At 39.6% G+C, this 12,113-nt stretch overlaps 1 protein-coding gene across 3 annotated transcripts in view; it reads left to right on the top strand.

Moving 5' to 3' along the window:
* The window catches only part of ERCC6 (ERCC excision repair 6, chromatin remodeling factor), an 82,376-nt gene that overhangs the window by 34,323 nt on the left and 35,940 nt on the right, over positions 1-12,113 (top strand). For all 3 annotated transcript variants that reach the window (XM_077821746.1, XM_077821745.1, XM_077821747.1), the window contains exons 6-7: positions 1,460-1,618; positions 11,044-11,179. In XM_077821746.1, the coding sequence (XP_077677872.1) occupies positions 1,460-1,618; positions 11,044-11,179 (295 nt within the window). The remainder of the gene's footprint in view (positions 1-1,459; positions 1,619-11,043; positions 11,180-12,113) is intronic.

Raw genomic sequence — 12,113 nt, 5'->3', positions numbered from 1 at the left:
CCCTCAAGTGATAACATTTGTGGTGTTAGATGATTCTTTGATCTTCTCAAATCCTTTTTTTCATTCTTATCTCATTTAGCTTTCCATCTAAATACCTAAGTTAAGAAACACATCCCAAATGTAAAAAGAAAAGGAGTCCTTGTGGCACCTTAGAGACTAACCAATTTATTTGAGCATGAGCTTTCGTGAGCTACAGCTCACGAAAGCTCATGCTCAAATAAATTGGTTAGTCTCTAAGGTGCCACAAGGACTCCTTTTCTTTTTGCGAATACAGACTAACACGGCTGTTACTCTGAAACATCCCAAATGTGTGTAATGATCAGTAAAACCATAGTAGTCGTTTATAAGGAGTTTGTAGACATGAGTGTTAGTAGGCCAGAGTGTTCCTAAATATTCTTCACTCAAGGAAGGAAAACCGAATTACAAAAGAAAGTGTAAGAGAGTACACTGTATGAACTGTCCCCATTCTGTCAGTAGCTACACCTCTATACTCAACCTCTGCTCCACTCAATATGCATGTTGGAGATACACAAATGCTTCAACCACCTTGGTATTTCCCTTTAAATGACTTACATTTTTAAGTCTATCTTGCTTCATTTTTTTTCACCTTGTCCTTTCAGTTTAAATTGCATCTGTTTTAATTAGTATAATTCCTGCTTGCACTATTACATATTATTATAAAAAAGCATGTCCTAAAATCAGTCTCGATCTGGCCTCCCAAATCCGACCTTCTTGATTTTTCATTTTACATTCTTTTGTTAATCTGTGTTTAGATTGGGGTGTATTCTACATGACTGTTCATTCTGTTTCCAGTCTTTCACTTTGAATTGTAAGTGCACTGGTATCCTCTAGTAACATATTGCTACACCCTACTCTCTGAGACAGATCTTTGTTTCTTTGCCTTCCAAAATATTTTTGACATCTGTCAGCTTTTTCCTTATTTAAAGAGACTGAATTCTGTTAAATGAATTTCTGGTTGTATATAAAGTAAACAAGCTTTAACAAACCTAACCCCTCTTGTAGTGAAGCATAAATCCCATGCATCACCAATTACAAACCTAACCTTCCAATTAAGTCTAAATGGTGTATCTTACTAGACCCCTACCTGTTAAAGTTCCCCTTTCTGAAAGGATAATAAAAATGTGGATGTTAGAGCAGCTTCCCAAGTTACTTCTAAGAGTATTTTTTTAAAATACATGAAATAAAATACCCTGTAATTACCATGTCTATCAGTTTAATTAGAAATGCTTTAGCATTGCATAAAGAATGAATTTGTCACATATAATGTCTAAGTGCATCAAAAATGCATGACCTTGTAAATACAGCACTTATGTAAAACACACATGCAGCATGTTACTGTAACTAGTATTAGAACCTTGCCAAATGATTATTTCATGAGTACTTTCTGTTATGATCTGTATTATCAAACATTTGCCATGTTTTTTCCTTGTTGTTGTAGGTACCAGCAGACAGGTGTTAGGTGGCTCTGGGAATTGCACTGCCAGCAGGCAGGAGGAATTCTGGGAGATGAGATGGGATTGGGCAAGACCATCCAGATAATTGCCTTCTTGGCAGGTCTGAGCTACAGCAAGATCAGGACTCGTGGTTCAAATTACAGGCAAGTGCTCCTCTGCAGACTGTCAGTCTGTGGAGCTCAATTAATATTTCATCAGATGTATTGCTGGTGGAGGAGGGTCCTGTGAATTATTAATGACATTTCAATTACATTATTCCTTTAATTCTTTTAGTGGGGGACATCAAAGGAAATTTTTTACGAGACAATGGAGCTGTAGGGCAGGAAAAATTAAACATGTAACACTTTTAATGAATTCCAGGCATTGATGCTTCATGTTGCAGATGAGCCACACTAGATATTTTGGGTCAATACAATGTCTAAGGTTAGCTTACACAAATGGATTGTTTACAAACTCAATTACGTTAATATCAATAGTTTACACAATATGGAATTTTAAATTAGATGTAATACCTTTAGTTCCATTTATTAAATTTTACATTAAAATATTTGTTCTGGCAAGACACCAGGTGAATGCTTTACAGGAAGTAACAAGCATATTCAGGATGAAAGTCAGAGCTTCTCGTGGGTAATGGAACATCCTTGCAGAATCTTTTTAAAGACCAGAACAGATAAATCTACATCTGTTTCTTCTTCTGAAAGCCATTCTTTAGGTTGACCAGACTTCCATATCACACCCCTTATTACTCCTTCCATGTATTGCTGAGTAGTACCTAAAGAAGGAATTTATTCTTATCTGTGGATGAGACAGATTACCAGAAGAAGATTCTTCTAAATCCTGGAATACCAAGTGTATGCATGATAGTACTAATACTTTGTAGTTCTATAGCACCTTCTAACTTAGGATCTCAAATTACTAAATAGATTTACGAAGAGTAGAAAATAAGTAATGAAAAGCGATTTTCAAACTGAATTAAATCTTTGCATAATGAATACTTAGCACAGACATAAATGCTGTTAAAATGACTTACAAAATATAGCATCTTTCTAGAACGATTTTACCCCCAACTAGCTTTACTAGCTGGGAAGAGGACACAAGTATAGAGGACATTGCTTCCTTCCCCAGCCTTGAGGTGGGAAAATAACTGATTTTTTTGGTTCACTGGGATTTCCAAAAAATTCACTACAACCAGAACTGAAGCCAAAAATTGTGGTAAATTTCAGAGAATCAAAAGTCAATTTTAAGTTAAACGAAGCATGTCATTTGACCTGAACCACTTTGTTTCTGGCCTTTTAAAAAGTCTAGATTCACAAAGCGGGAGGAGATGATGATGGTGGTGTCCGTGCCTTCCTTTATAACTTTTAGCCCAGTGTTTAGAGCACTCACTTGAGATATGGGAGACTCTGGTTCAAATTCCCCATCTGCCTCATGTGGAACAAGGATTTGAGCTTGGGTCTCCTACCTCACAGCAGAGTACCCTAATCTCTGGGCTGTAGAGTAATCTGGGCAGACATCTTCTCAGTCTCTCCCATTGAAGCTGTTCTACTAGGTGAGCATTCTAACCACCAGGCTATAGTCATTTTTTCTCTCTCTCCCCTCCCTTCCTCTTTGCCCCCACCCCCTAGTGGCTACTCAAGTATTTTATTCAGAGTTGAACAGCTTCAAGAGGAGAGATTGAGAGAGACCTGCCCCAGAGAGAGGAACTTTGCCATCAGGTTATACAATTGGCAGAGCCCTGTAGTTTATTTTCCTGTGCCCTTCCAGACAACATCAGTGAACATGTTAAATTCTTTTGAGATAGGAGTGCTTCTGTTTCAGTACAGGTGGCGCAATTTTCTAATATCATATCAACAAAAGTATGTTTACCTAATTGTCTTTAGTGCTGTCTAGTTCATGCCCCAATTTCTTTTTGAAGACGGTTTGCTTTTGCTGAGCAGGAAATACTGATATCTTCAGCTAATACTTGGAGTGCTCAAGGTGCTATCACATTTCAGATGTTGTAGAGATGATCTGACCAGAATTTTCTCTTTGGCCTTGGTAGTTGGCGGCAGTGGTAGATCTGAAAATACCGTAGTAGCATAATTACTGAAATATCTGCATGGGTTTACTAGCAAAGCATGCTACTAGGCGTCAGGAAACACCCTGCTACACACACAACCCCGTGCCTCAAATTCTAATCCCAGCCATGCCACTTACTCACGGTCTCTCCTTGAGTAATTTCTTAAACTTTGTAGCCCACAGTAATTTTTCAAAATGTTTTAAACAGTTGCTAATAGTAGTTCAGCTGCAGTAGGGTTAACAACTCGGGGAGTACGAGTGTAGTCAAGTAGCAGCCTTGCTTGTCCTACTTTCTTCTTATTTCATATTGCAGTCATTAGTGAGCATAGTGTGTCACAGGAAAATAAAAAGACAAAGTACACACTGAAGCTTAGTTGACATTATTAGTTGGCTGAAGCTATAGAGAGTGTGGGAATGGTGACAGTAGTCGGGGAGAGATACTGCCTTTCTCAAGAAGAGCAAGATATAAAAGGTGCCATGACAGTATGGGTTACTTGTTAGTGATGTCCTTTTATTAAAAAGGTAATTACGTCTGTTTCATTTCATTGTGGGAACTGGAGTTGATAGGCTTTGCAAAAATGAGTTTTGAGGAGAACTTTGAATGAGGACAAGGTGAAGGTTAGATCTGGGAAACATAAGCAAGTGTTCCTTCCCCCTTGTTAGAGTAATCGATTCCAAGGCCAGGGGGGATCACTGTGATGATCTAGTCTGACCTCCTCTGTAACACAGGCAATAGAACATCCCCAAAATAATTCCTAGAGCAGATCTATAGAGAAACATCCAGTCTTGATTTTTAAAATTGCTAATGATGGCGAATCCACTATGACACTTGATAAATTGTACCAATGGTTAATTAATCTCACTGTTTAAAAATTTGCATTTAATTTCCAGTCTGAATGTGTCTGGCTTCAACTTTCAGCCATTGAATGGTGTTATATCGTTCTCTGGTCAATTGAAGAGCCCATTATCAAATTTTGTTCCCCATGGTAGGTACTTATAGACAATGATCAAGTCAACCCTTAACTTTCTCTTTGTTAAGCTACATAGTTAGAACTCCTTGAGTTTGTCACTATCAGGTGTGTTTTCTAATATTTAAATCATTCTTGTGGCTTTTCTCTGAACCCTCTCCAATTTATCAGCATCCTTCTTGAATTGTGGACACCAGAACTGGAGACAGTATACCAGCGGTGGTCACACCAGTGTCAAATACAGAGGTAAAATACCCTCTCTACTCCTCAGGATTCCACTGTTTATTCATCCAAGGATTTTATTAGCCCATCTGGCCACAGCATTGCACTGGAAGCTCATGTTCAGCTGATTATCCATCATCACCCACAAATCTTTTTCAGAGTCGCTGTGGCCCAGAATAGAGTCCCCTATCCTGTAAGTATGAAGTATGTACTTGGCATGACGGATTTGACAGAGAGATCAGGTTTCAATAAAGACAGTAATGGCTGGACCAATGTTCCTGGTAAATGTGGCCCCTGCATGAGTCGCCTCTATAAACCCTTGAGGCCCCATGGCAACAAGCAAGACAGATTCACCATATCCAGGTGACAGGCTCCCTCTGAGATGCACTATTTGGGGGAAATCTATAGAGCATTTACAATGTAGAAAGTACTTTCAAATATCTGATTCCAGTCATGGGATGGGAAGTCCACAGAGAGGGACATTGCAATGGGGGCACTAGAAGCCAAATTTTCCAAATTGGGTGTCTTAGGTTATGCCCTAAATAGAAGTTGCCTCATTTTCAGAGGTGCAGAGCAACCCCAGCTTCCACAAAGTAAAGATTCAGGAGCCTAACTATAGACACCAAGGGTTGACAATGCTGGCATAAGTCTCTTCAGGAATCCACACTTCATATAAATGGCTTGGAGATGAGTGTAGCATTTTGTGCTGTTTGTGATGTTTGGGGTTTTGAAGATCTACAGTGAAATCTTGGCCCCATTGAAATCAGTGGGAGTTTTGCCATTGACATCAATGGGACCAGGATTTTACCCCTTAGTATCTCAAGAGGTGCATCTGATCCAGATTGACTGAACGCTGATGAGAATACGATAGGGGAGAAGGGCGTCTCACTTCCTTTGTTGGAAAGCCCTGCAGGGTGGAATTGGAAACTGTCCCTAAAAGATACTTCTGCATGTCACTTATTTGATAAGGATGGGTGAAACTATTTTGCAGACAGACTGAGCTTACCCTAATACACCATCATGAGTGGTCCTGGATAAAAGGCTGGGAAGATATCTTTGGAACATCTGCTAATTTACTACATAAGAAATCAGACTCAGAGACTCATACCATAGTGGCCATAAATGTCTTCCTTTGTGTACTTGGACCGTCGCATAAGCCATACCGTCCCTCTGCCTCCCTACTTCTTCTGGCCTAGTAGTGATTGACTGACACAGAATTAGTTCTTACTTGGCAGTTGCTGATCGCATCAAAATGAGGATCTCGGCATGCATGAGCAGACAAACATGTTCCTTCTCTGCATAATACCCTGGAATATTATAAGCATGGCTCCTGATAGGGTAGACATTGAAGAGGTTGCTGTTTCTGAGCAGGTGTCCAAGTGATTCTAGCTTCCCAGAAGGCATCTTTTGACATATAATTTCAACTGGAAAAGGTTTGTGAACTGCAGTGAAAAGACCTAGTTGTGGATCATTTTATTTATCTCCCAAACAACTGCTTACCAACCTTCTTTGCCCTTCTCACTCTTGGTTACAGATCCTATCCATCAGAGTATATTTGGCTGCTGTTTCATTTGCTGCAGGTAGATACATTCCTGCTCTGTTTTCTGTGCAGATTTTGGCAAAACTTCACAAACGCTTTGTTAAAAGGACCCTTGTCCTTCATCTGGAGTGTACTGAGGTCCTTAGAACATCCTCCAGATTTTTCTCTCACTTCAGTCAGATGCATTAAGTCAAACTGTCTCCAAGAGAAGCATGTCCAAATGGTCAGCTAGTTGGCTGGCTGCATTTTTTGTTGCTTTTCCTCGGCAGGCCTGCTAAGGCATAATTATATTAATCACATGGGTCTTGAATATCATTTTGATGCATTTCACTTTCTCTCTGAGGCTGTGTCTACAGTTTGAGGAGATGTAATTCCCAGCTCGAGAATACATATTCTCACTAGTTTTGATTGAGCTAGTGTGTTAAAAATAGAGTGTAGCTCTGGTGTCAGGAGGGGTTGGCCATCCAAGTATGTGTTAGACAGGTATTTACTCAAGAAGCATAGCGGTTTACAGTGCCATGGTTACACTATTGTATTCCCTTGACATGGGAATTACACCTCCAGCTCAAAGTCTAGACAACCTTAGAGGCAGGAGGGCCTGCTGTACCCTTTCAGCTGGAGCACCCACTGCCTGCCAGTGAAGAAAGTGTAAACAACGAGGAGTCCTTGTAGCACCTTAGAGATTAACAAATTTATTTGGGCATAAGTTTTCGTGGGCTTATGCCCAAATAAATTTTTTTGACTCTAAGGTGCCACAAGGACTCCTTGTTGGTTTTGGTGATACAGACTAACATGGCTACCACTCTGAAGAAAATGAGTAACTTTGCAAGTCTGGTAATTCACTGGGAGGTGGATTCAAGAGTTACAAATCTATTATAATTAAAACCCTCTGAGATTTACAGGTCAATATTTTTCCTTTTTTTCTCTCTGACCTCCTCAGGTAGCTAGAATGGATTTTCTCTAAACCTCCGAAACAATTCATCTCAATTGAAACCAAGCATGAGAAACTAGCTGCTGTGGTAATTTTGAGAGTGATAATCCACTGAATATGAATATTTAAAGGCAAAGTTCCTTCTCAATACTGTCTGTAGTGTCCTAACAGCACTGAAGATTTTCAGTAGTTTTATATTAACTAGGTATCTGATAACTACTTTGGCTTGTATTACAAGTCTCGCTTTTTATGTTGCAGTTGAACAAATCAGAAGATGGTAGGATTTCATTAGATCATTGATGAGCAGTCTAATTTCTGTTAGAAGTTTACAAAATGCCACATTGAGCCTAGGGAAACAAAAAGCCAGCCCTGAAATTTGGGGCTAGACATGAAAACCTGCCTGTCTTCAGTAGGAATCCGTTGAGTGCTGCAGCCAGTGCTAATAATAAGCAGCAGACTCAAATCAGTTAACCATCAATATTCATATCCTGTGATCCATAATGAAAGAGTATGGTATATTGGATTATTGCTCAGATCTCTCATTAATATCGTATTATGGGGAAAAGGCTTCAATAAAAGAAGTTTATGGAGGAGATGGTATGATGGGATAACATGCTTTTGGCACTTAATTGATCTTTAACTATTCACAGTAAATAGGTCCAATGGCCTGTGTTGGGATGCTAGATGGGGTGGGATCTGAGTTACTACAGAAAATTCTTTCCTGGGTATCTGGCTAGTGAATCTTGCCCATATGCTCAGGGTTTAGCTGATCGCCATATTTGGTGTTGGGAAGGAATTTTCCTCCAGGGCAGATTGGAAAAGGCCCTGGAGGTTTTTCGCCTTCCTCTGTAGCATGGGGCACGGGTCACTTGCTGGAGGATTCTCTGCTCCTTGAAGTCTTTAAACCACGATTTGAGGACTTCAATAGCTCAGACATAGGTGAGAGGTTTTTCGCAGGAGTGGGTGGGTGAGATTCTGTGGCCTGCGTTGTGCAGGAGGTCGAACTAGATGATCATAATGGTCCCTTCTGACCTTAATATCTATGAATGTGTGGTATGTTAACCCAAGAACTAAATCAATTGTGAATGAAAGTGCCCACAAAAACATCGTATCTCTTGATGTTGGCCTTTTGAGAGCCAAAGAACGAGCCAGGTTGCGCTTCTCTCCCTCTCTCTTCATTGGAAGCTCTTTGTGAGTTCTGATTCAGTTTGTTTCCATAGTTTTAGCTCTTTTTGTGTTTAAACGCTCTTGAAATTGGGTGAAACTTGCTTGGGTTTGGGTTATATCAGACCTCCAAACTTTGCCCAGGTTTGTGAACCCAGTGAACAAACCTGAACTGATTTTTTTTTTTTTTTTTTTTTTAAATGAACCCCCTGAGTTCTAGGGAGGGGTTCACAGTTTCAACTCATTGTTTTACATGTTTTTGATCAGAAGCTTTTCCACCAGTGTGTTACTTTGAAATGAACTTCCAGGGAAGGGTGGGTGGGTCACAAACACCTGTGAAGTGGAACAGATTACAAAACTGATCAAACCCCCTGCAAACCAAAAGTGGCAAACTTTACACTGCTGGGGAGATTTTTGGTTTGGAGTTTTGAGTGTGTAGCACTGGCAGAGAGGATTTATGCCAATGCTACCCAAGTGCTGTACCTTGTTTTCTGAATCCATTTTAAATACTACTTCAGCTGCTCAAGTCGAGCTGTCTGTTTCAGTTGTCAAACATGCTATTTGGGCCTGTCCACGCTGGCTGGCTAAACGCTTACCCCATGTGGTTTTAAAGAAACTGCTGAAGTACAAGTGTACAGGGGACAAAGGATTAGCAGTATCCGACAGGGATTACGAGAGTGATAGAAATGTCAGAGAATTATACTAATTAGGGATTATTCTAAACTAGTTGAGACTGGTTGTTTATAATGAGGAGCCTGTGTTGTTCTGCTGTTTATGAGTAAACATTTGAATAGCCTGTCGCTTTGTTTAACTTGGCATGGAGCTTTTCAGATTTAAGCAAAAAAAAAAGAAAAAGAAAAAGCCATGGTCCCTGCCTGAAGAGTTTACAGTCTGAAGAAGGATGGTCCAGTGGTTAGGGCAGTAGATTAAGATGTGGGAGGCCTGGGTTCAGGTCTCAACTCTGCTACAAACTTCCTGTGTGACCTTGGGCAAGTAATTTAATCTCTCTGTGCTGCCATTCCCCATCTTTACAATGGGGAGGATCTCTTGTCATTCTGGAAACCGATACGTTAAATAACCGGAATCCTTCATAAAATGTCCCCAGTCTCTGAAATGCTGTTATCCTTTGTTTGTGGCTGTTCTAGTTTGTTTCCTTCCTGGCCACTTATCAGTAATCTAGAGGTGTTTAGTGACTTGTCTTTAGTCTCTCACGATAATACCTCTTGAAATGCACATGATTTTCCACCACAGTTTTGCAAGACTTGAAAACACAGATGTATGTGATTGTGGTAAAGATAACTTATTTATTCATGCTGATGTTTCAAGGTAGAGAATATTTGAACAGTAAAACAGTATCATTTTGTGTTGAGATTTTTCCTGCTGTTGTATCTTCTCTGTGATAGTCTATCAGTGTTTCTACCTGGACTAACCCTGTTGTGTGTGTCATTTAAAAAAAAAAAAGAGAGAGAGAGAGAAAGTATTTTCCTTCTGAAGAGCAGGATAGCTATGAATTCAACTATAGCTTCTTGGAGTTTGTTCCTAACAGTATGCTCTTCCTCAGAGAGAGAGAGAGAAGGGGGTTAGATGTGAACAAAAGAATTGAGAGCCAGGGAAGTTTTAATCCCAGCTCTGACACTGACTTCCTCTGTAGATTTCAGCAGATTGTTTTGCCTGTCTGCCTCAGTATCCCCACTTCTAAAAATGGTGTTTGATATTGCCTCATAGGGTGTTGAAGTAGTTGCTTATAAAGAGCTTGAATATGAAATGTGCTCTAATTGTGTGTCTTTAATAAAAAGGATACAAAACAGAGCCCAAAAATAGTCAGAACGCTGGGTATTTTTGGTTTTAAAGCTGTATATTCTGTATTACCAACCAGCAAAATGTTTGTGTATAATGATGTGGGCAAACACTTTTTTCACAAAAAGATCACTTTCATATCTGACCTCTCAGTCCTTTTTCTGAAAGGAAACCTGTATCACACCTTAAAAGACGAGCCTGGGAGCTTAAATTCATAACTGCTAGACAGTAAAAATCATGTATGCAATAGAGATATTTTTTATGTCTAATTACACCAATCTGTAACCCTCTAACCCTCCTTTGCCCTATGACTGACCACTTCGTCTTGAATGGTGTCTTGCAACATGTGTTAACTCCTTATCTGTTCCACCTTGTATTTAGCAGTGACACTGTTTACCTTCCCAGACCTGAAGAAGAGTTCCCTGGAGCTTGAAAGGTTGTCTCTTTCACTAACAGAAGTTGGTGCAATAAAAGACCTTACCTCACCCACATTATGTATAATAAGATACTTGAGAGAATGTAAGCCCCCATTTGTTTTTAGCCAGAATGCAAGTAACAAAGCTGTTGGCAGTTGATAATTTTGTTTTTTTTAAAGAGACTTTGTGCATCCTAAATCTGATTTGCGTTACCACAGTGCCCTTTTACTATTTTGTTTGGAGCTTTTCTATTTCTGTATTTATATTGATAAATGCATCCATTAACTGTTCAACTGTTGTAGCTGTACCCTTTACCCCTTTCATCAGATGCTGTAAAAAAAAATGCCAGTCAATGTCCTTCGCTCGCGTATTCTGCTTGAACTATTGAGTCTCTGTTGGTTATTTTAATGGGTCATTTAATATAGCGTATTTATTTCACATTAATGTTTTCTTCCTGAATGTTTTATTTTAGGTTTAAAGGTTTGGGCCCAACGGTGATTGTGTGTCCAGCCACAGTGATGCATCAGTGGGTGAAAGAATTCCATAGTTGGTGGCCTCCCTTTAGAGTTGCAGTTCTACATGAAACTGGTTCTTACACCAACAAAAAGGTAACATTTGAAAAGTGTGTGTGTATCTCAGTACATAGGGTTGTATATCCATTATTCCTGAAGATTTGTGTGTATGCTTGACTTTTCAGGGTTTTTTAATTGTTTTATCCTTTAAAATATTCTCAGTGATGTGCATAGATTCTCTGGGAAACCCAACGAAGAAAAGTGGTGACTAAACAGTATTGTAACCAAGAAGTGTGTATTGGTCTCAACATTAATGCATGCTGCCATAGTAAGTAGTGCTATTCTGCTGCTCTCGCATGGAATTTATTGTTCGCCATGCCGTAGCTGACAATATTCCAACATACTAAAAACCATCCCAGACCCCTTCCAATGTGCCTTGGGGGAAGGGAATCCTTCTTGACCCCCATGCCTGAGGACTAGTTTAACCATGTGCATGTGAGCAAAAATTCCCATACCATGTCATCTAACCCTGTTTACACCCTATTGTGTTGGTGATGTCCATGTAATATTCAACACGTCTTTCTTGAATCTTGTCACATTGGATTCTTCTACCTCCAGAGGCAAAAAATTCCAAACACGGCTCATGCTCTGATGGAGGGAGAGAGTTGTCCTTGCATCAGTTTAACCTAAACTTTTGTCATCTTAGTTTAATTTCCAGGAGTCCACATTTTCCTTTTGCTCTCTTCTAAATCAATGCAGTCCTTTCTAGGTACTTTTGCAGTGTAATGCAAGTCCACATGGTGAGCACAAATAAATTCCTCCTCTTCAAATTTTTGAGTCTGAAGACTCAATCCAGAAAGGTGCTGAGTATCTTCAACTCCCTCTGAGTTAAGTGTAGTCTTGATCATTTAAGTAACTCTTTTTTCTGTACATTTCCATAGAGGTAAGGTGCTCTCAAGTAAGTGCTCACCACTGTGCAAGGCCATGGTGTAATTGTTTCCTTTGTCTTGTATATAATTAGGAAACAGTG

This window comes from Eretmochelys imbricata, chromosome 7 (assembly GCF_965152235.1).
Source record: "Eretmochelys imbricata isolate rEreImb1 chromosome 7, rEreImb1.hap1, whole genome shotgun sequence".
Classification (NCBI taxonomy): Eukaryota; Metazoa; Chordata; order Testudines; family Cheloniidae; genus Eretmochelys; species Eretmochelys imbricata.
The sequence above is the reverse complement of the archived record's forward strand: the minus strand, read 5'-3'. Positions and strand labels throughout refer to the sequence as shown.